Source organism: Micropterus salmoides, unplaced genomic scaffold (genome assembly GCF_014851395.1).
Source record: "Micropterus salmoides isolate LMB-PRFRI ecotype aquatic unplaced genomic scaffold, ASM1485139v1 Ms_hic_scaffold_15, whole genome shotgun sequence".
NCBI classification, from domain to species: Eukaryota; Metazoa; Chordata; class Actinopteri; order Centrarchiformes; family Centrarchidae; genus Micropterus; species Micropterus salmoides.
In genome coordinates this window covers 30,864,888-30,890,432 of record NW_024040596.1, presented here as the reverse complement: position 1 = coordinate 30,890,432, position 25,545 = coordinate 30,864,888, and the positions used below count along the sequence as shown (strand labels likewise).

Here is a 25,545-nt window from a genome sequence, read left to right as displayed (position 1 = left end):
ATAATGATCCTCTTAATGAACACATAAAATGCCATTCTGAGTGCATCTTTTCATTCAGTGCCTTTATGTAAATCTGGATTAAGGTTAGGACCTGTCTAGCAAGTAGATGTAAATATTCAGCCATTTTTATTTTGTCTTGGTAATCATAGAAACCTTGTGGAACAGTTGATTTTAATTTTAGTTTTTTGCAGGTTGCATGATAAAGCGATATCTTTGATTAGGCAGAAGTCCAAGTTATAATGCAAAACTACATTAGCCACCAGAGACAGAAGTATTTAAGTCTGTCTCCTTTTTTTCTCTGTTTTTGTCTCCACCAACTCTTGAAAACAGCTGCTTGCCTGGTGGAATAATTTAACTGTAAACAAATATGCAGGTAGTGATGTATCAATGTGGGTTTGTCACTCTAAGCGACCCATGTCACATTATACATTGTCATTTGACTCCATGCCGTAGCCAGTCATGACATGTGAGTGTTTCATCTGTAATGACAGAGAAACAAGATGTTGCTGTTGGACTTAACTGGAGGGACTGGACTGTTCGGAGTTCAGTTTTAAGTGTGTATTGACTGAAATGAATTCTTCCCAGCCAATGGATCAACCATTGTTGATAAGGAAAATAATAATAATATATGACTTTTGAGGGTAAAGACATAGAATTGAATGTAAACTCACCTACGCTCACAAATTGAAATAGGGCCAGGTGTCTTTTGCTTTAGGGTTTCTGCCTGCTGATATATCAGCTAATATTAGTTTTAGCACATTTAAATGGACTCAAAGCGTTTTACTACATGTCACATTCACACCATTCACACACTGATGGCAGAGGCTGCCATGCAAGGTGCCAACTGGTCATCAGAATGGAACTAACATTCACACACACCAAGCAATTTGGGGTTCAGTATCTTGCTCAAAAACACTTTAACATGCAGAGTGGAGAAGCAGGGGTTTGAACCGCTGATCTTCTGGTTAGTGGACAGCCAGCTCTACCTCCTGAGTCACAGCCATTTGAAATGTGTAAGAAATGTATTGAGCAAGATATTTTACAGTTATTACACTTGTTAGTCCCCTGAACAAAATATATAATAGTGTTACCCTTTCTAGGATACCTCAAACATACTGTTGGCATTCAGCGATGTCTTGCTGACATATATGCTAATACTGTATATATGTACTGTATATTTTAAGCCAAAGCAGTAACATTGGACATGGTGATGTATATGTATTGAATACTTTTATTTATTGTATTTGATGTTTTATTTTGTCAGGATCATCCAGTACAACGTAAACATGTTTTTTCACTTTCTGCATCACGTCCTGCAAACTGCAGCTGCACTACTTTTTTTTTTTCACACACATGGCAATGTATCTCTAGGAGGCTTTTTAAGCCCAGTAGCATACCTTTGGTGATTTTGTGTTGTTGATGTTTTGATGTCGGGAAAACATCTAAATGCCAATGGTGGAAGTGAATCCCAAGGTCGACTAATGCTGGATTGATTTCAAACTGGGTGCAAGTGAGAAGGAAAATTGACTTCAAAGATAGAAGTGATAACATTACACCTAGCTGGTACCCATTTTTGACTAAAAGTGTGAGGGAACTTAACAATTCATTGCTTGTTTTTGCAGCTGACAGCCAGGCTGGAAGCGACACCAAACTGACTGTGGAAGATCTGTTCAAACCTGAGTTCAAAGTCCATGACCCGGAAGCCAAATGGATCAATGGTGAGTAATCCACAGTATTGACTGTACGTTCTGGAATTCAGAGCTTCCCTGTTAATTGCTCTTGCCATGGTTTGAAATGAGCGGGGCACTGAAATGGATGAGATATACATAAATATCCAGTATGAAGGTATCATTTGAATGGGTTCTAAGGAGACTTGATTTTTTTCTCATGACAGATAAAGTTGTCATCAGGCTTTATTGTCTACCAGCTTCATTGACAAAATCAGTCCAAATGTGGCAAAATCATTGTTAATCTTGAATTTTACAATGACTTGAGTGACAGCCAGGTAAACTGCATGCATTACCTGTCCCCTACTTTGTGCTGCCGTACAAATATTTATACAAAACACACCTCGACTCTTGCTTGACATGAATGACATGTCGATGGTTTTGAGTTTGCTTTGCAAAAGCATCGAGTGCTGCTTTTGTTCAGCAATAGAGGGTTGACATCTCTCTCTGCTGCCTCTCCTACTTTGTAATTGAGGATCACTACAACAGCAAGCAGACAATTCGGTTATAAACAAGGCTAGCATATTTCACCCAAGATTTACCTTGCATCTAGTTATGCAAATTCCAATGTTGGGATTTATTTTCCCTCTACTTATTTACATTGTATTGATTCCTTATTTGTCAGCAAGGGATCAAATGTTAGGCCTAGAAGACTCTGGCAGGAAATAAACCACATCAACTGAAGTGCAAGAGAATCTGATTATGGTTTCCGTACGGGGAGGAAGAAGATAACGATACCTCTGAGGGAGAGGATGGACAGGATTGTGGCGTTCATGCATTGCTCTCCATCTGTCTCCTTTCTTGCAGATTAGTGTTTGTTTTGGCTTTCCTCTTCGTTGCCCATCAACTGTGTGACTCTCACTCCACGCCTAAGGGCAAGGGAAAGAGGCATGGCCTTTCTGTCCATCAATATTTCATTCCCGGGTGACATTCTTCCACTATCTTTGCAACGCCATCTCATTCCCTGAGCTGACCTCAGGCTAGACAGAGAGAGCACCGATGTTGTGCGATGAGGCAGTCAGAAAAGTCAGCTTTATAGGGTGGTTTCTAGATGGATGGGGCAAAATAGACCCCAGACAAATGGAAGAAGATAACCGACAGACGGGCCAGAGGAAAGATTGATCACTAGGATTTGGAGCAAAAATGAGATTTCTTTTCGTAAGACAGAAGCTTTGGAGGTTTTGGCTTGATAGTCGTTAATCTCTGTCGATATTAGAGACAATCTGAATGCATATACCACGTGATTTAATGAATAGTCAAGTGCAAATGGGAGGCAGTAGCATGTAGTTTATTTTATAACTTTAGTTAGACAGAAACGTTCTAATAAATCATACATAAGTCAGACTTACATTTTGTTGCGCTAAGGTGTAATTTCATATAAATATGAAAATAAGATTGCGTGGAAAAGAGCTCCTGTATTCAGCAATTTAAAATCTTCCTGCTGTGGGTCAAACAGAAAAGTACTTTGTGCATTCACACCAAATCTGGTGACGTTTGAACCAAACAGCCAAACAGAGACCAAGGTTTTCTACCGATGTCGGCTTCCAACTGAACTCTGGTGCAGTTTAAGCATGATGGCAAGATCTGATCACAGCACGAGTTCAAATACTGAACTCTTAGGATTACTAGAACTTTGTGCTTTTCAAAGGAGACCTATTATACTGCTTTTCCAGTACTATATTGTAGTTCTGGGACTCCTGTATAGCAGCTTTGCATGATTCAAAGGTTAAAAAAACAAAAAAATTCTTATACTGGTTCTTCATGTAGGCCTTCATTTCAACCTCTGTCTGAAACAAGCTGTAGATGCTCCTGTCTCTTTAAGGCCCTCCCTCTAAAAGCCCTCTGTCTTCTGATTGGCCAAGACCTGAAGCATGGCAGTTATTGCCGCTGAGCGGTACAGTCAGACTAAAGCTGATGATACACGGGGCAACTTTTTGAGCAATGTTGCTGGGCAATCTTGCTGGTGGCAAGTCCGACTACGTTTTGAACGGATAGTGGTGGTGCGGGGAGGGTGGCGGAGTGATGGGGGAAGGGGATTATGGTAGGAATCTTTACTCATTACCATTGACGGCAACATTGTCCAGCCCCGTTGCTCTAAAAGTTGCTCCATGTATCATTAGCTTAAGCGTTGCTGTGCGTTGCTGTGGGAGCAAATTACTATATATGGAACGCCGTCTCTGTCTAGCTCTGTGTGTCATAGAACGGAGCCTTTGGTAGAAAAAGCAGTTCAAAAAGAGCGTTCAGAATAGGAGTAAATCTGAGGATTTTTCTCACAGCGATTTCTTTTAAATACTTTAACCTCATTTCTTGAAGCTTTGGCCATGTTTAACATGAACATCCAACATTGTAACATTGTAGATAAGCATAATAGGTCTCCTTTAAGGGCATTATCAAAAACATTTGTTAAATTTCCTTGACAGCATAAGATTGACTGTTTTTATTTTGTTTCTAGCTGTCTATTATATCTATCACACACAGTGTAAGGTTGAGTTATAGCCTCTACTCATAGCGCTTATAACCACCTATTATATAACATTTGAGCATATATAAAGATGCAGCTAAGTGGGCTGTTGTTGTAGATCTGAGTCACCAAAACTGTCCACTGGACGTGTTACCTGCCAGTCCATATGACACAACCTGTTCTCCATTGCTAAGAGTTGGGAACACACGTCCATGTTTTTGAGGCACATCCACAGCAGATATCGGAACGGTGAAAAGTTACATTCTGTGTTAACCAGTTAAGCTTATGTTATGTTGTAGCTTGATGTTTCTATGGTGACAATTTCACTCTTTCGTTACAGTATAAAACTGGTCAGATTTTTGCTAAAATGAAGATGCAGAGGGATCACAAGCAGTACATGTCAATCTACACAACGCAACACATTCTCCCTTCGGGTGTAGACAGGAAGTTACAAGATAAAGTTAGTGAGTGCTTCTTTGCTTCCTTGGTCCGCACCAAAAGAAATAATGGTGTGAAAGCGACCTTGAACAATGAAAAATATCCAAATATATTGGTGACTTCAATTCATACCTCAGTTAAATGAGTGCCAGTATAAAGTTACAGATGGATGGGTTGCTGCAGTCTGACAACCTGATAATTAATCAAATGGAGTGCATCATTACTGATTAAATTAGCTGCTACCAGCGCTGTGAGTCATCAGGTACACCTTCATCTCTTCGATAATGGAGCCAGTTTTTCACAGGACATTGTGTCATAAGGCTTGAAAGGCCTCACCTTTTAAACAAGGTGATGATGAGGACGGCTATAATCCCAAATTATCTTTAGTTTGGACTGGTGAATCTGTTGAGTGGACCATGCATCATTTAATCAATCACATCAGTTAACATTGTTATTAGATTATTAATAGTGCAGTTATTCCACAGTCTTCTTGTTTTCTTATGACTTTTCACACAAATCTGCATATTTACTGTCATTCTGTCATTCATTGTCACTCTGATGTGGGCATGGCTGCTATTGATGAAGATCTGTACAGAGATTATAGGGAGACATCTGGTTACTGTTGGGCACATGCACAAAAAAGTACCTGCCTTCTTCAGCTGTTATGAGTGCAGATATGTGTGTGTGTGTGTGTGTGTTAGTGTGCATACTGGATGTGTTTGAGTTTTTCACACAAATGCATGTGATTGAGAAAGTCATATTCAGCTGCCAACACACGTGATTCAGTGAGCGTCACTCTCCATCAGCACTGTCGCAGGTTCTCTAGCAGGCTGGGTACCCTCAACCTGTCATTGACAATCTGGTGAGAGAAGGGCGTCATATTGTGTTCACATTGACCCTGCCAGGAGAAAATAACACCAGTTGGCTCTCAAAGCCAGAAACTGTTGCCTCAATAGACAGTTCAGTCATGTTACAGAGTTTCTCTGTATTCTCTGTATTCAACAACAACATTTATTTAGACACCAATAAATCCAGCGAAACATTACCCTGTGCCTTTAACAGCCAATTTGTGATCATTTAACATGTAGCATACTGTGGCAGAGCAAATCGAAGCAAAGACCAGTTTAGTTGAAAATACTTTAACTTGAGCTAAAAGAAATTGTGCTCCTCTGGAGGCTGTATGACTCAACTTCATAAATATGTGGCGATAAGAGGGAAAAAGAAAAAATGTAAAAGCTGAAGTTTTTAGTGAGTTTTGAGATCAGTCAGAGGCCAAGCTGTTTCACAGGAACACTCCACACATGCACTGTCATTGCTGGATCGCTACAGCTAGCTACTGGCACAATTTTCAGGAAATGTATGATTGATCTGTATCTGTATATTCCCCCATCCAGTCCAAAGTGTGTTTTGCGTATTGCTTCACTTGCACGTTAGACTGAACGATGTACCTGCAGTCCTGAGTTGGACACTGTTGTCAAATCAGTCTGATGAGAGGAAGTTTCACTGTGCTAACATTAAATCTCTTTAACATGTGTAGTGTAGTGTAGAGTAGGACAATATTTGCTATATCTAAATTTTAATAATTTGAACTGGGTACTGCTTTGAATAACATTATTATTCAAAGCAGAGTATTTTCATAGTCCTTTAATTATTTTGGAGGGGATCTTTAGAATAATTTTTGTCTCCCAGTTCAGATTCTTCCCTATCTACTAGATACATTTCTCAGATCTTTTTTTTTTCTTTTAAGATAATTTTTCTCGCATTTCTGCTTTATGTGATGGTTGCAGTAGAGAGAGACAGGAAAGGCAGGGGAGAGAGAGGGGATGACATGCAGCAAAGGGCCCTATGGTAAGGACTGAGGCTTGATAGGTGCTCCAGCAGGTTTGCCCCAATTTCTCAAATATTCTTAATTTTAAGGTTTCATTTGTTTTTTTCAAGATAAGAATACAGAAAGGACAGAAATAATCTAAAAACATATTCCAAAATGAAATGTGTGCAAAAACATGATGAATTATAAGAATTGTAGAGTATCCCCATAACCAGGTTTGAGAAAACACATTTTAGGTCAGGCTTTGCGCACACACGTGTATGTAGCTGTGTACCACCCCACCCATACTAATTACTGCTCACCTCAATAAACGGTCAGTACTGCAGTAATCTCTGTAAATCCATTATTGAGCCTTTAGCTGTCAATACTGTTTGCCTCATTCAAATTACCACTCAACTTCATCCATTTACTAGACAGCTGCACGGCCTTGCAATTCTCTTCTCTCACTGCAATCAAATTCATCTTTTTCATTACCTGAAAGCAGGCCTGTTACTGACAGATTAATAATTCCCTGCTGGACTGTTTAGGTGTATAATTCTACTGAGCAGCTCCCAGAAATAAACACATGTAATTATGTGAAAATGAAACTGAAAAGCTCTACTACTTAAATTAAGTGCTAGAAAATAATGCAGTGCATCGATGTAAGAGATGATTTCTGTAATAGATGGAAGAACTACCATGCTACTTTATCTCCCATTCCTATTGAAGTGTGCTCTGTTTTGCGTGATTGTAAATGATGATGTACAGCTGCAGCTTTCTTATGTACCTGTGCTCTTTCCAAGCTAAGCTGTTGGTTTCTCATGGGGACTACACCCCTAAAAGTCTAAAAGCAAGACTGTTTGCACCTTATTCCCTAACAATGTCTTCTTACACATGAAATAATGCAGGAATACCTATATGACACTACCACAGAATACAGGATACATATATGTCAACTTGAGCCACAGTTCTCCTGAGACGTGATTGCTTTACTAACAGGTGAAATGCCTGTAGCAAAGCTGAGTGAATAATGATGCTTAGAAGTGTAAATGCAGTAATGGGAGGTAACATCTGCCGAAGAAAGTCATATCTGTCGAGTGTGCGTCCTCGACAATGATAAATGCTTTCTCGCTTTGGCCTAATTACTGACATAAGCCGCCTAATGCTGGTTCAACTAATGGAAAATCCCAGATTTATCTAACACATCATCTGCTTCACTCCCACACATCCCTGCTCATACTCTGTCATGTCTGAATACATGTCTAGTATTTAATCCTTTTTCAGATGTTCAAGTCTTCCTCAAACACCTGTAAACCCAGTAAATGTTGTTCACACATCCTCTGCCATGGAAACTGTTTCAACATTTGAAATGTTTGTATGTCAAACACTTTTTTCTATTTTATGTATTCCTCTGTTTCTTGCAAGTACGGCAGTTTGGGTGTGTAACTTAACCAAGGGTGTAGGCTGTTGATGCTTTTATACATCTTTAACCACAAAATACAAAATCAAACAAAAATAAATAAAGTAAAAAAAAAAGTCAATAAAGACTGAAATACTGTCATATTCCACTTGAATCAATTCATCAATTAGTTCTCTGATACTAACCATTGTGATAAGTGATTAATCATTTAGGTCATTTTTCATAATGCCAAAAACGACCTGTGAGATCTATTTAAGTGTGAGGGAATAAAATTAGGTTTGGGGGTTGGCGATGGGGGTAGGGACATTCCTCCTCCATCCTTAGTGTAAATTTCGCCCCTTGAATTCAACTGTGCAGGTCTGCAGCAGCAGAGGAAATGAGTACCCTTCTTTCTGATGCTCATTGGTATCAACACTAGATACACAGCATATAATGTCAAGATGGTCTTTGCCACCAATGTTCCCCTTGAATGAGACACTTTCCATGGCACTGACACATCCCATTACACTCACTGTGGGGCAGCATTTGGTGAATCATTGTTATCCTTCCACACCTTTTATTAGAAATCAGGAATTTGACATGTGGTATGAAGCTCCTGGCTAGACTGCCAATGAAAGGGCTGTGACCCAAGCTGCAGTTTGGTGGTGTGTGGATGCACTGACTCACTCAAACTGAAGTTGTACGCTCATGGGTATATTTCACGGGTGTGTGGACTGTGCTCTGTGCACAATTTCTTAATAAGCGTAAAGCATACAGTAATTGCATGTCAATGCCAGATCATGGTCTGATTTCAAACTGATGTTTGTGTGCCAGCAGATTTGTATCCCTCACTAGATGGCTAATCACTTTGCCGTTCAGTTCAGAAGGTCTTTTCACGTCAAGCCATCAACCCACCGTGATTTTCTTTCATTTTCTTAATTAGCTACATGACCACACCAATTACTCTCTATATCCCTGCCACTCAGCATGGTGGCAAAAGGAATGAAAGATCCACGTTGCTGTTAGCTGCCTATGATTTGCAATGCTATTTGCAACATATGGATCTAGGAGCAAGGAAGTCTTGAAAAAGTAAAATGCATTCTTTTTAGGCTGCTTTTCCACTTGCATGCCTTTGCAGCATCATTCTCAGGGGTTAATTAGGAATCGCATGCTCTGGTGCCTCCCATTAATTAACATTACAGACTTCCCAAGCTGTGCTGCTAAGCATCAGTGCAGGGAAGACTGTGTGTATGTGTGTGTGCGTGTTGGTCTCTGCTGACATGCAAATGTGTGTTCATGTAGCACTTACACACGACTGTGTGAGCATGAAGGTTGTAAATGGCTTCACTCTACTGCTGGGAAACTCCTAAGCTGATATCAGACAGATCAATGCACACATGTAAAACCTTTCTGTTCCTCTTCTCATAGACAAAATATTCTGGTTGGGAAAATATCCTCATTTGTCAAGCCCTCCGTTGAGCCTTATGTATCTCACTCTATTCTCTGTTTTCCATTAAGCTCCGGTTAGCGCATCCTATTTTTGCGCATTGGCCATTATCCCTGTGCAGAGCAGTGAGGGACACTGATTAAAAAGGAGAGAATGAATTCTCCACTCTTCTCTCTGTGCCCTTGCTTGTGTGCTGTGCTGAAGTCACACATGTATACAGCCATTAGCACATCGGAAGTCTGGTGATTTAGCACTGTTATCAAAACTACTATTTCTCATTAATATATTCTATGTAAGTTGGATCTTGGATCTTTTATCATTTGCATAATAACCCAAAACAAAGAAAATTGGACAAATAGCTACCAAAGTAGAAAATCACAATGATGCCTGGCCATAAGAACAGGACTGTCAGGAAGCTGTCAAGCCACAGTGCCTGATGTTTAGGCAGGAAAAAACAGGGCAGGGATTGTAAATCACTATAGCATTAAAGTACCTTCTTGTTCCTCTGTGTGTGCATGTGTGTGTGAGAGACACAGAGAGAGAGAATATATGACAGCTGAACATTTTTTCCTTGTCCACTGATTTCCCGCTAACAGAAAATGACTAGATGTATCGTCATGTTGGGAGGAGAGGCACATTCCCCAGATACCTTTTTGAATATGTTGTTTTCTATACTCTGTTAAATGATGTAATGTAATGATAAACTGCAGCATAAATAGGCTACAGGGACACACCCAGGCAATTTACAACAGGTGCTATCAGTCTAACGCCATTACAGTGGCAGTTAAAAAACATCTGCACTTCTACAGTAGACAGCCAAACTATACACACAATGTGTTTGCTTCACCTGCGCAAGGGCTGTTAAGCCATATAACACAGACGTACTGTACTTATGATATCATATATATTCATAAATCATATATATTTATGAGTTAAAGATCTGAAGGTGTGAACTGAATGTGACTTTATCACATTTTTATTTGACAAATACTTTAAGTGATAGTATTCTAGGTTTCTAGGACAGATGAAATTGTGTGCATAATCTGACTTTACATCAAGATAATTTGTTAAATCTGACGTTTTTGATTTACTTCTCTTTTACTTCAAAGCCAAAGGAAACATGTTTAATAAATGTGCTATTCAGAGTATTAAAATAAAGTGGATGTACATCCTAATGAAAGTGACCTCATGCCATTATTAAACCGATACCTTCCACATAGAAGGAGGCATGTGATCTGAAATGTTACCTCATCCTGTTTTCATTATCCACTTTTCTGTGGTTCAGTTTTCACAGAGACATGATGTCTTTTATCAGGAGGTGCTGTTTTTCCCTGTAGCCGAGGTTAATGGAAGAGCTAATGAACTGATCACATAATATCTGATCTCTCTGCACCTGCTTGTGTTAGGTAGGGGTAGGTAGTGGCTAAATCTGGCCAAGGTTGTCCAAAGGGTAAAAATAAAATATATGTTCTTCCAAAAAAGAATAAGTTCTAGACCTTTGTCTCAATATTTTATTTATGTACATATGAGAATTGATAACAGAGAAATTAGTAATTTACAGATACAACAAGTTTCTGCCAACTGAGATCCAAACTCAGACCCCCTAATGTGATGTTGCTCTGCTATATATCTAAGACGCACAGGTTGATGTGCAAACTTGACAATCATCTGTAGTGATATGAAGCTCAAAGGCATTGGTCTGAGGAATTTGGTAAGAAGTAGCGGATTCACACTCACTTCCGGGGCTAACATCAAAGTTTGTTCTGGTCGTAACATGGGCATAGTTAGGACACAGGTCCTGCAGCAGCTTCTTTAAGTTGGAAACAACAGCTTAGGAACATTCTTCTGTGTCGATTGGGATTTTGTTGGTTGGTTGGTTTTATGTAGTAGTTAGACATTAACTCTCTCAGAGGATCCTTCATTAACTACACAAGTGTTAGCCCTGTAACATTTTAAAAGTTGTGAATATAGCTCTTCCATATTCAAACAAATAAAGTTTGCAAAAAAAAAAAAGGTCATGTTTGGTATTTTAAAACATTCATTTTAACACTTGCACCTCAACGGATTGGATTAAATGCAGGGTCCCTAGTTTCAGCAGCAGTCAGTGGAGTGCTTTCATGAAGACTCTCCTGGTTTCAGCCAACCGGTGTGTGAAGGCCTACGCAGTGGGGGCGGGGTGACATCAACACTTCAGAGTAAGAAGTTCGGTGTTAATATTTATAAAATTACACTTACAGATTTGGACTTATACACTTTGTTTTTATACTCGGTTTTGACACCAACTACTTATCAACTGAGAGTCAAATATAATGGATTTGACCCTATCCAGATTATAATTAACTCTGCTGTTACTCATGTTTTACTAACAGCAAAATTTTTACTCTTCTCAATTTGCTGTGTATCAGATTATCCTAGGCATGGTCAGGCCAAGCAAGCTCTGATTTACCAAAATGGCATAGGTTGTCAGAGTCAATTGTTGTTCATGCTATAGGAGTTCTTGCAGGTCTGTCGTAAATCGAGAAATGATAGTTTAACTTTCCGTTAGTGACCTCCTGATCCCTGCTAAGGTCATGGGACAGCTGAGGTTCCCTGAGAAACGTTTATCAGTTCTCTGGACAGATTTAAAATTCTTTATCATCCCAAAAAATTAGATGATGATCGATTTTCTTTGCTGTATTTTCTCTTTTAAAATATTGATGAGAGCACTGTATTTGACAGTGTTAAGCATGTGTTTTTATTAAAGGTACTGTCCTCCCTCTCAGGTCTTTTCAGTTGTAACTGTAGACCTCTGGGAAGGCTGGGGGTGAGCAGAGCTATGGGAATTACCAGCCCATTCTCAATCCCCAACTCATATAAATGCATGGTCAAGACTCATCGGCGTCAGTTTTTAATGCAGTGGAGATCCCTACGGCGTCATAGTTCAACGCAATGGGGGAAGCCCTGGTAGGTAAATGATATTTAACAGAATAACTAAGGATGTGGTTGGGGTGGATGCGAGTGCCAGAACCCGGACTTTGAACCATGAGACTGGAGTTTGTGTCCCATATGAAACAAAAAGTCAACATTAAATGTTTTTTTTTAAGTTATGCGAGTTACGTAAATTGCTGAAGTTGCACAAGTGACGTTAGTTAACTGACATACATAGTTATCTTAACCCAAACCCATAATTTTTTCCTAACCTTAAGCAAGTACCTTAACCAAATTGCAACATTTCATTTTACATATCATATTCATAATTAGATATAGCTCTGACCCAGCTCTTCTGAACTGTCAGATTGTCATCAAGTTTAGTACACCACAGAAACAATCTGGTCAAGCCAAGCCCAGCATCCTTGTCCAGTCTTGATGAAAATCACTGACTGCTGTTAATTTATGCACCCTGATACATACAGCAAATTGCTGTGATAATAAGATGCCCTAATGAGAGATGTCATTGTTAAAGGCCATGTTGTGGGATTCTAACTAAGGAGGGTATTGATTGGCTCGCACCTGCCTGTGGAGGGATGACAGTGATGTATTGGATGAAGTTGAGGAGCTGACAGATCTCAGCAGCAGGTCTGCAGAGGGTTAAAACCACCAGTCACAGCACATTCACACTGAGAGTGTAACATGAGGAAAAAGGGTTTCTGAACCAAACATCTCAAAAACTGTGAGCAGATATCTCTGTGTTAATTAAATATTTATTAGAAAAACAATGTTTTGTATAATCAAAATCATAAAAATAAAACTCATGTCATTCTAAGGTTAAATGGTAGAACTTAACATACCTCAGAAGGCTATTTCTGTTTATGCCTCATTGTGAAATGGCTTTGTGCCTCCAGGTTTGCCACCTCTTAGGCTAGTTTACGCTTTTTGAAAGCTTTTCATAGCATTTTGTTTGAGGGTGGAAATAAATACTGGGTTTCTTTCCCCTTTATTCTGAATTGCGTCCAAAAAAGTAGAAAGTAGGCTTCAAAATTGCAGATACATCACAAATTAAAGTAAAAGGAGTTTCTATCCAAATGGCAAACGATTTGGAAGGAAATAAATGGATGAATGAAACTGTCTTTAAAACACATACTGTTTTCCATTTCAAGGCTCACGACACATTTAAAAATAACATGTCTCCTATGTCTCCTGAACAGATGATAAATATCTAGGTGTCTCAGTTATTAAATGTGATAGTAGTTATTTCATGCCAAATTCTGCCAGCTTAACTTTTACTGATTGTGTTGCAGTCTGGAATTCAGTAGACCTTTTGGTTTTCTTCGACATAAGAGGGCAGACAAGATTGCTAAAGGTTAGCAATCTTTGTGTAAAGGTGTGTTATGTGGATGTACATTTTCTAGCAGGGACTTTACAGTTTCTTAAAAAAGTCCCAAAAACACAGTGGTCAGTATTTGGTGAAAAAATGAGGGACATTATAGGGATTTGGGTTCTGCCCAAGGACACTTCAACATGATGACAGGAGGAGCCAAGGATTGAACCACCAGCTCTGTGATTAGTGGACGACATGCTCTACCACCTGAGGGATGTATTGGTATACTCATAGTACACAGTATACTGTACTTATGTAGGGCATAGTACCAGTACAGTAAAATATGTTATACTAAATTATATTTTATATGACTGACAAACTACATTTTCCCAGTAAAGTAAATTGTATAATTGTATATATACTTAGTAAAATATAGAGCTTATGAGTAGTTGATTAATCAATTAGTTGAATACCACAACTCACTGGATTTACTGCTCTCTTCTGCTGTATATGATGGAAAGTGGAAGTTTAGGACTGGTGGTTCAACACAACATGAACTAGTGCTCCTGGAATGCTTTGTGGTTATATTTCCTTAAAAGCTAAACAAATAAAAATAATAATAAAATATGCAAGAAAGCACAGATTTATAGATAGAATATGAAATAATTATTAGTTGTGGGCTTAATATAAACAACTGTATTATGGTATATAAAAGATACATTCTGTGCTTCTCGCTGTTTTGGTTTTGCAGTTTGAAAGGTAATTCTGGTTTATTACAGCTCGTATCATTTGGACAGGTTTGGCTACTATTCCTTTTGGTAATGACAACAAGGTATTTAATGGGTTACCTATTGAGATCTTGGAATATGGCAACATTGCTAAAAAGTAGCCAGATGGGGCAAGAAACATGAGCAGTCACGTGATCGGACAGGTTGTAAACAAACCCCCAGTTTAGCCAAGGTTATTTAGAGAAAACAAAGGCAAATGATAAAATGTTGACCCAAATAGACCAATGTAAACATCCACCATAAATTCAAGACCAACTTCCAGGTATAACTTTGACCTACTATACTGGCCGGAGCAGGTTTCCGGTGCAGTGTTACCTTACAACAAAGTGGTTTAGATAATGTGGTAACACGCTGTCGGCTTGTTTATAACCTTGTTTACAACCTGTCTAATCATCATTGAATTTCTTGCCTCTTCAGACTTTATTATAGGGTGTCACCCTATTCTCAGTTTTTAGCAATTAACTTGGTGAGTAGAATGTTGTCACAACAGGTAGAAATGATGGCCAAAGCCACAAAAAAAAGACCCAAGTTAAACTACACCAGAAAGATCCTTTAAACCTTGACAAGGTGTCAGAATAAACCGCAGAGCTTCTGCTTCCAGCAGCAGGTACTGTTCTGACTCACCAGCCATACGCTGCGTGTCACTGACGTTCAGCGTCTTTTGCCGACTCACTGTCGCCGCTGACACTCACTGCAGCTGACAACCTGACGCTGGAATAGTTCTTCTTAATGGCCGTCATCCCAGTGACACCAGCTCTTAGACTTTACAATCCACACTTGTACACTTGAACTTGTACCAGGCTATGTGTTTTACTCAAACTTGAGCTGTCTGTTAATGCGCTGTTTTTTTCCTTCCTGCCATATCACACTTGAGGATGCATCACCATGGAGACTAATGAACTATCATTTTAGATATAGAGCCTTGTCTTTGAAAAGCCAGGTTGTGTTTTTGGTAGGTTTGTTTTTGCCTGCAAGGTCATAAACATAAAAGCTGTTATTTTATTGCATATTTCAATCTTTGTGACGGACAAGCTCATTCAAAAATGGTCCCCCTTTTCAAACTGATTTTTACAAGCCACATGCTCCACTCACAGGCTCCCATGTAGCACACATAGGTGCACATTCAATGAGAGTATTTCACTTTTTGTTACTAGTAGTATCTGCAAGTGTGGTTACCTACTACAGGTCCCTAGAATTCTGGTGACATTAACAATACACTACTTCCTCTATAAACACACAAAATGACTTATGTTTACACTTTGCTTACAAGACGCCCCATTCCAATGGTAAGAATTACTGCCATTTCTTAAGTGGCCATGTACTAAGCCAGTTGTTGCAGTATAATATCTTCTGTGGCTCTGGAGCAGATTCGTCAAGCCAGGTAGGGTCAAGGGACTGACAGTGATCTCCTCATGTAATCCTCAAAGAATGTCTGCAGTTAGACATCCTATGTTCATACAGTGACATGTGTGCTCTGTGCTCTTGCACATGCTCCTTTCCTAATTAAGGGTCTGTGTATGATGTTTGTTGTAAGGTTTGATATTACACATTACATTTTATTATTCAGCTCAGGAAAGTCAAGTCAGTGGAGGTTCTTACTTTACAAAAATGATCAGCAGCAAGTGACTTTAACTGAAGGGAGGAAAAATGTACTGAAATCTCCAACTAGTTGGAACTGATATTAAGAACTTGTTCTTCCATTCAAACAAGCTTAAAAAATGTAAAAATGTCTTCGTACAAAACAGTATATCTTGGTATGGTTCCATGGAGCAGAAGCAGTTATGTGTGGTATTAAGTTAAGTGTGATTCTAGTGAAGATCCACTTTACACACAAATCTTGGTGCAATTTTCCCCTTGGGTCATAAGGGGCAATGCATTATGGAGTGACATTCACATCTATAACCTGCACAACCCTGCCATAGGCCTGTGACAGTTCACTTCATTAAGTCCTCAGTACATTTGAAGGTGCGTCTCAGATACAGGGCCAGTGTGAAAGGACGATGGTTCACGATGAATTAAACATGGCAGGTATAAATATAGACTTCTTGGGACAAAGGAGGCAGTATAGTATCTCATTCCCCCACCTTCTCACGTCCTCTGACATCATCGCCTGACTGACAGCTGATGGCAACACTTTTGAAATGTTTCAGTTGATTGACAAGGCAAATATATATATATATATATATATATATATATACGAAACTTAGATATTTTATGACCGTGTAACTCACTAATTACTCCCATCATAAATTGTTATATGTTTTACGTTTATCTTATATGTTATATGTTTTAATGTCTGCAACCTTGTTAATTGTCCTGCTGCCTGTCTTGGCCAGGACGCTCTTGGAAAAGAGATTATTAATCTCAATGAGTTTTCTTTCTGGTTAAATAAAGGTTAAAAAAATTAATAAATAACTTAAAGAGGTGCTATTATGCTTTGTGGCTTTTCCCCTCTCCTTTATTGAGTTATATACCTTTTTTGTGCATGTAATAGGTTTGCAAAGTGAAAAAGCCCAAAGTCCAGCCCAAAGGGAGTTCCCATCTCCCACAGAAAACTCTGCTCTGAACTGAAAAACACCGGTGGAAAAACCAGCAGTCAGTGGACATAAAGTTGTTCCTGTGATGTAGAGACAGAGCTCAGTTAAAACTTTATGGATGAAAGATACATTTTTTTACCGGCTTCTCGCTGACCTGCCCTTCTCTGCTTCTGATTGGCTGGTAGTCCTTAACTAGGAACTGCACAACTGCACATCCCAACAAAGATCATTTAGAGACAAAATGTATCACTCCATAGCTAAAACGAAGCCTTCAACACAGGGGAAAAGAGGGGCTGCAGCAATGTGCAGTATGACAAAAATGTGGTGGTTGTTGAAAATTAAACCATTATTCTATATTTTCCTCACTGCCAACACATCCCATGAAAAGTCCAAAGCCAAGAATGAATTGATGGTATTGTGTGTGTGTGTGTGTGTGTGTGTGTGTATCCACAGTCTGATATATCTTATTCTTCTGTACCAGAGCTGCATTCTTGTCACCCAATGTTGCACTGGGTGACATGTTACCATAAATACAGAGTTTATTTTGAAATAGACATTTTACTCCTGATTGAGTAACATTTGCTAAAACTACAGTGCCCAGCCGCTTTGGGATATTAGTGAACATTTTAACAAATGAACTAACTAAAATTATTTTTAATCAATTAATTGTTGATTTAAAAACATAGAATAGAACGGTTATTATTCAGTACCTTTAAACAGCTGCTGTGATATATTTTTGAGCATTGTGTTCGGATTCAGCATTTAGCAGGAACATTTGGTGTGTTTAGTCTTCCAGTGGCAACAATAGAGTTAACCGACAGATTGGACTCCAAAGGAACGTGGGTGATGACATGATGAAAAAACTGGAAGACCTGTCCTGTTTCTTTTTTTAATGATATCTGATTGTGTATTTGTATACATGATGTATGTATGATTAACACATTCAATAGTGTGCACCAGTGACACTTTCTATGCAATGCAAATCAGATGTGGACCATATCCGGCTTGCTTGCAGAGCAGTCAATGAAGAGAAATTAAAAAAAGGAGTCAATGAGCTGCAGTAACTCAGGTCCATCTATCCAGAAACTTTAAAATGCACTCCCTCAGAATGTACAAGACAGGTTAGAAACAGCACTCTAACTCATTATTTACTATACAGCGTGTCTCAGAAACCTTTAAGCACCACTCAGCCACTTTGGCAAATAAAAGGTAGCTGCAAGATACAGAGGATACAAATCAAAGTGAGTCTGTGAAGCGTGCCAGTGCCACCTGTCCATCTCCAGAAAGTGGCTGTCGCATTCTTTGGGTATAATTTAAGTTTTGAAACCACATTCAGTCCACTTTACACACCATGCTTCCCACAGTGCACTAGCAAAGTAACTGCAAAGCCATGTGCAGAAGAGATTTCTGAGGTTACACATGTTGAGCTTTTTTAGAATTATTTTGATTTTAAGCAGGATGAAGGTGCATATTCATAATCTAACAAAAATCACAAGTTGACAACGTACAAATAAAAAACAAAACAGTTAAGATTTCAAAACATACATGAGTTCCACTGAATAAAGTATAACACTGCTGCTGTTCATTCAGCAACAGCTCACTAAGATTTTTAAATGTAGAGTTTGACCAAAGTATAATTATTTGGATGAAATGAAGTTGGCAGTGGAGGACAGGTGTTAAAAGTCTTACTGGAGTCAACCTAAAATTTATAGTTTGAATGAGTTATGAGGAATGAGGAACGCATGAAGGGAAATCTCCCAGCATGCACTGGGGCAGCAGACTCATGGACTCAAGTCTCATTTTATGTGTGTTCCTGCATTGTCAAGTCAAGTCAATTTTATTTATATAACATCAGAAATTTGCCTCAGGAGCCTTTACAATATGTACAGCATACGATAGCCTGTCACTAGAGCCACAATTCAAATGAGGGAAAACTCGCTTTAATGAGACTGGGGAAATGTCAGATCATTTCAGTGTACAGATGGGACAGCTCCTGTAGGAGACTATTCCACAAATCACTTACTGACATAACTACAGTTGAGAGGAGTAAAGCTTATGTATGTTTTGTAGAGACAGAAGCATCTCCAACTTTGGTTGCAATTCATCGGAATGTGTCAGATTTTAGTCCAACTCATATGCCTTTTGGATGCACTTAGACTTAGCTTATGTGAGAGTAGATTTGCCCAAGATGCATTAAGTGACTTGTGCTTTCACATTTGATGCAACACATTTGGTTTGGTGAAAATAAACCCTGGCGGGACCCGTCTGATGCCAATAATGCTCAAAATCTGTTTTTTTGTGACATCTTCGTATATTTTGATTTGTAATATAATTATATAAGAAATAATAAAGTAAATATAACTGTCCAATCAATGAGTTACCTGTCTGTCATCATAAATGCATGTTTACTCCTCTTGAGGGTTTGTAAAAGCCAGGGTGACAATCAGTCAGGACACTGAACCATGTATTGCTATCGATTCACAGGTCACAGCTTGCAAAGACAATTTCGGCAATGTTAAAATATAATATGGCACCTTTATATATATATATATTATAAGTAGCACACAAATACATAAATAAATTATATAAATGTTGCAGTTTAATGGTTTGCCTTAGAGTTTTAGTGATATGAATGGAATTACACTGACTCACCATGAAAATATTTAGTGATAGTCAGTGCCCTTAAAATTGGGTGGTGGTTAAATTGTTTTCGTGGAGTTTTACATTTCACAATGTTGAAACACCTCGCTGTTGTCATTTAGCACACACTTTGGCCATAAACATGATGTTACTGTATTTAGTGAGTGCCAGTGAGGTGACCTAGTGATAAAAGACCTTGAGATAATGGAAATGTTCCTGTCTGAGCCACAGGGGAAGTACAGGTTCCAGGCATAACTGCTGACTGCACAGAACAATGCAGCATCCAGGTGCAGGCTGGGAGGCTGTAAAAGGCACCTTTGAAGAGGACTCTGCTGCTCCCCTGAGGTAGAAATGCCCTCACTTTAAGGGAGGGACTGGGACCAGTTTAGTAACATTATTCTCAAGAGAAGCTTCTGTGATGCTTCTGTTACCGACATTGTTTTAGATGATGGTGATGACGATGAGGAAGAGGAGAACAATATGATCGGGATGCATAGCTAAACGAGAACTGATGATGATAGAAAACAACACTGCAGCTATCCCATTTGGGGATTCTCTATCTCTCTCACACACACGAAATAGGAAATAATTTCACATAAGCATTTGTATTCAGAGCATTAGTGTGTGCTTAATGTGAAGCAATTCCCACTGCATCACATTCTTAGCTTGCGTGCCCAGTGATGTAAGTGTCAAAAACTTGATTTGGTTGGAGTAGGCGCTCGGCACACAGAAGACCGAGCTCTTGAAACCAGCGGTCCGCCTTCTAGCACCCATAAATAATCTGCAGATCTGATTAAAATGAAATGAAAGCGTGTCATCATTAGCGCGTAGCGTGGGTGGAAGAATTAAAACGAGTAGAGATGAAAAGAGCAGATTAGCTGTGATGGACAAGGCTAACACACTCTTGCCCATCATTGGATTTTCATGCAGGTAGTGGTAATTTCAACTTTTGTTTCGAGCATTCCACACACACTTTAGGTATCACTGAAGCAGCCCTGAACTGTGTTGATACGGAAAAATTTAAACCCACTGGCACATGGCCCTTGGACAACTCTAACAAGTCAATTAGAGTGATTCAGAATGGCTTGTTAAATAAGGCTCAGTAATTAATTAAATCTCTTTATTGATGATGTCTAAAAGGTTCGTGTTGCAGAGGAGGTGTTGTGCTAATCTTCAAATCTAATCAGAGAATGTGGCTTGTTTATTTCTCTAGTGGAAAAAAGATCGAGTCAGGGGCTACAGGGATTGCAGGCTGCGTTCTAATTTAAGAAACATGCTCTTATTTTGTCAATCACAGTATACTCCTGTGCTGAACCACTTTTAGTGATCTCATCTGATAAAGACAAGATATATTATACCATTGATAATTCGTTGTACTGTACACTGTGCAGGCGTATCCATCATAAAAGCAACTGTGTAGTGGCCTACTTGTAAATGTAACCTCTGAATTTAAAGAGGACCTATTATGCTTATTTCCAGCTCTACATTTTTATTTTGGTACTCCACTAGAGTAACGTTGCATGATTCATGGTTCAAATCCTTAAATATCCAAACTGGCCTTTGATGCAGCTCCTCAGTTCATCCTCTGAATCAAGCCTTGTTAGCTCCTGTCTCTTTAAGGCCACCTCCTTAAAGTCTATTTTCTTCTGATTGGCTTCTTGTGAGCCGCTGTAACCTACAATAAGTTCTATTGCGTTCCATTTACCTCAGAAGTTGAAACTTGGAGCTGGGAATGACATCCGAGTTGATTACGTTTCAGTACACAACAGATTTTATGTCGGAAAACCAAGATTAACACTTCTAGCCATTGTTAGCAATAAAAGTTGATAACGCATCACGTGGTATTTTGCACATACTGACACTGTAGAAATGTTTTCGCAGATATAAGTTGGACAGTACTGACTATGTAATGAGACACAAAGAAAGACAGAAGTGGGATAAACAGTATATTACCACACCTTTAACTCTGTTGATGCTTGAAGCAGCCACCTTGGATTTTGAGATCGGAGTTGGTGAGGTTCTCCAGACTTTACGAATTGCAACTTACGTGGCCTTTTCAGTTGAAAGTTTTGACTAGGAGCTCAGAAATTCCGACTTCCCTGTACAACTGGAACACACCATTTTTATACAGCCAATGCTGTGACCCCACACCGCCTCGTCCTCCTGCTGGTGTGTTCGACAACATATGGCAGTATTAATAGATATATGGGGCACTGATGATGATTTGATGAATTTACTTTTTATCAGGCCACAGATGAGACAATAAATTGGTTACCTTAGACGGATGTGGAGTGTTGGCATGGCAGTTTTACTTGGGGCCTCACTGATTACTGTACAAAAACACATCTTTTCTAACTTTACTGATTTTGTTAAAACTGGATAATTTTTTCTGGAGTTTGTAGATGGACAGATGGCTTTCAAGTAACCTTTAAAGTGGCTCAATTACCTTAGCTGACTCTGGCCGGACTGGGCGCTCGGGCACCTGTCGACTGTTGGTGTTTACACCACTAACAGAGGAGCTTTTGTATCTGCTAGCTAATAGGATCACAGGCTGCAAGGCTAAGTGAGCTAACTAGCAGTAGTTAGCCTTACTTTAGCAACACGACATAGGCCTACTGAACAACCTCCAAAACTTGAAGAGTATTCATGAGCAGAGCAGTCTCGCACAGCCACACCAATCTTCACACTTTGTTTTAGCACTGCGCCAGCGCTGGAGAAAGGGCTATGAGCAGAGCAGTCAAATACTGAGACACACTGAGTGTATAGGGAGCACTTTAAGGACTTCTCAACCAAGTTGGCTTTAAAATTGAGATTAAAAGTTCAGTCCTGCCTTGGAAACAGCAGTTGACACCATTTAGTGGTGGATCTGGAGCAGCTTTCGATAAAAAACACAAAAGATAATATGACGTCCCGTACCGCTACTGAGTGGACCTTATGGTGAGATTGTTTGTTGATTATGGTTTCTAAGGTCAGAATTTAACTTTTAATCTCAAGTTCTGCTGAGTGCTTCACACTGATTTGTTTCTATTTTAGTATGTGGCTGCAATTAATCCAAGAGCAAATTAAAGTTTTGCTTCTCTTGTTCAATCCCTTATCCGCACACGCTCTCTTTTTCTCTAGTTGTTTTTAGACTAGTTGCAAAGCTCACAACTTAACTTTGTTTATTATTGAAGTCAACAAAGAAAAAAGAAACCCTCAAACTAATAGAACCAACCAGTGCTGGCTTCCTGTGTTGCTGTTTCAAGCTGTAGCAGCTGTGAGGTTTGCGTTTGACCAGTGATTGACTGCAAACTCTGCCCTGATAGTATGAGGCCAAAGCAGGGACTTTTTGAGTTCAGGAACTATGGCAGAGGAACTAAATTTATGGCAGAGGAAGAGATTTTAAATAAATCTGTGGCTCTGCTAACTGATGTTATGAAGTGATTTCATGATGTCTGTGTAAATGTATTGTGAATAAATGAAGAATTTGATACCTAAAGTCAGTGTTTAATTGTACTTATGGCTGCGTATCTGGTTGCACTATAATACAGCATGTACCCAACAGAAGGCTCCCAATATATTTATCTTTACATGTGCTGTAAGTACTGATAAAAGTGATTCTGATTCTGCTTTTTGTTTATCAACAAGAAAACTAAACTAGCAGTGGCTGGCACTGAATCCTTACACTCAGGCACATGCTTCCATATTCACTGTCAGCATCTGCAGAACCAAGCACTTGTGTTCTATCTTTAACAAGTTGGCTTTGAGCTTGACCAGCTGTGACATTTGGTGGAACCTCAGGGACTGCAGACACAGCATTCAAGCATTACACAACCTTTGCTAAATAATTCAGTGTGTGCTATGCATATTATATTGTGCCCAGAGTTCCCACTTGGCATCCTCATCTGCCAGTGGAAGGGCTTTCAGTTAGGCCAACATTTACTTCTCGTTGTTTCCAACCCGACTGCAGCCAGTGCCTTAGCTGTAGCTGCGAAGCAAAGTCTGCAAAATTGGTTTTGGTTATAATTGCACATGCAATACTTGAAATATTACAGTGAAAGGAAAACTTTGGATTTGAGTTGCAGCTAACTGTGCATTTCTGGTAAATGATGGAAAGTGTATTTTTCATGTTTTCTAGCTCTAAGTGGACAAAGCAGGAGTTATAGTACAAGACAGAATTTGGACTAAACAGGACTAAACAGTACAGAACGTCTAGGGGGCATTTTTCTTAATGATGTCAGACTGACATCAAAATTATTTTGTTGCTGTAAATTCTAGGCAAATTAAGACTTTTTTCAGTAACCACATCATACCACTCAGTTCTATTCATCCAACAAAAAATGTTTCACCTCTGGAAGAATTCAATAGTTACAAGGACATTTTACTGAAGTGAAGTGAAGATTGTAAGAACACAAAAAACGTTCAGTAGCATAACATCTCAGTGCAGTGCAGATCTGCAACAGAGCTGAGATGCTGTGGCTTCAGAATGTAGCAGGGCTCAATATCAGTCAGTCAGGCTCAGGATACTTTGACTTGGACAAATGAAAATGACTGACGTGTCCATTTCCAACAGGTTACTGCATTGTCTCTTCCCTCTCATTTCTCTCTGCATAACATAGTTACTGGTCAGCAGGTGTCACTGATTAGTAACATAGATTGGTTCTGAGTTACCATGAGGATAGGGTGGCTAACTTTTTAGGCTTAAAAAAGTTATAATTATTTTTGTGAAATTGCCTAATTTGCATTAGAATAACTTCAGAGCAAAATTAAGACAGGCCAAACACAACGAGCAAGTCTGGCACCTGATGTCGTTGGTCAAAGTCTTGTACTAAGACATTTGAGATACAGTACACAAATCTGCTATTTACATACCATGCCATATCAGTCTACCAATATGTGATTAACATGTTATTCCAAAACCATTAGCATCAATATGCTGCTATGGCAGCTTCCAGTTTTACAGAATGACTTTCCAACAGATTTTGGAACCTGGGATTTGCTGCAATTCAGTCCAGTCCAGCATCCCAACACCTCACAATTTACAATCCAGTCCCAACATTCAGTGCCAATCCAGGACATAGTGTGTCCTTTATGTTGCAACTTAGAAGTCAAAGTGTAGATGGGTGTGATCTGTGATGCACATCTGTTTGTCATGCAGGACATTGGAGTCTGCAGTTTGTGTCTGGTCCTAGAGTCACAGTTGTATAACAAACAGCAGTGCATTAGTTTTCTTACCTTAAAGGGGTCATGTGTAGTTTTCACTGGCCTCTAGTAGTGAGGTTTCAGATTGCAACCACTACATTTCCAAGCGTGTGCTCGTGCGAATGCTCTTACTAATGAGCTAGCACTTGGCATCGGCCAAAACAGATACATAACAAGAGCCGGCCTCACACATAATACTGGAAACTCAGGTAAATTCCCACTGCAACTTACAGTAATATTATTATCAGCTTGACAATAGCTGGTCCATTCTCGTCACATGGTACGTTGGCCTTGTGTATAAATCACTGGAGACTCTGAGCAATGTCTGCATAGCTAAAATGTATTGGCTGATTTTACCAATTACTGTAACCATGATCTGTCCCTCAATTTTACCAACACCATAGTAGCCATCCACAGATATTGTAAAAAGTAAGATTTTTTAAAACGCTGGCAATGGACAAGAAACAATCATTGAACATAATATAGGATTGTGCAGATTTTTATCCAATAATGGCGTTCTTATCCTGTAACGATTGTTCAGCATGAAGGGCACTGATGTTTAGCGATAAGGTGTGGCTCACAGCCACCAGTTCATCCCAAATGTGTTGAATGGGGTTGAGGTCAGGGCTTTGTGCAGGCTAATGAAGTTCTCCACACCAAAGACAAAAAATCTGAACCTGGTTTTGTGCACAGCAAAACAGAAAACAATATTCCCCAAACTGTCAAAATATCAGCAGATCTCCCTTAACCGCCACACCAGGGCGGTTTGTTGCTGCGTCAAGCAAAAACCCTGTTCAAACCCTGCGGCCAGCGCAACGTAAATGGCTTTCTATTTGAAAGGGCCATAAGTGTATACATTTGATATCTACTGTTTCATTATCAT

The 25,545-nt window shown here is 39.3% G+C and overlaps 1 protein-coding gene across 1 annotated transcript in view; it reads left to right on the top strand.

Moving 5' to 3' along the window:
* LOC119903455 (inactive dipeptidyl peptidase 10-like) overlaps positions 1–25,545 on the top strand; it is a 293,040-nt gene that overhangs the window by 132,341 nt on the left and 135,154 nt on the right. The window contains exon 3 of the mRNA XM_038719633.1: positions 1,623–1,718. Coding sequence (XP_038575561.1) covers positions 1,623–1,718 — 96 coding nt within the window. The remainder of the gene's footprint in view (positions 1–1,622; positions 1,719–25,545) is intronic.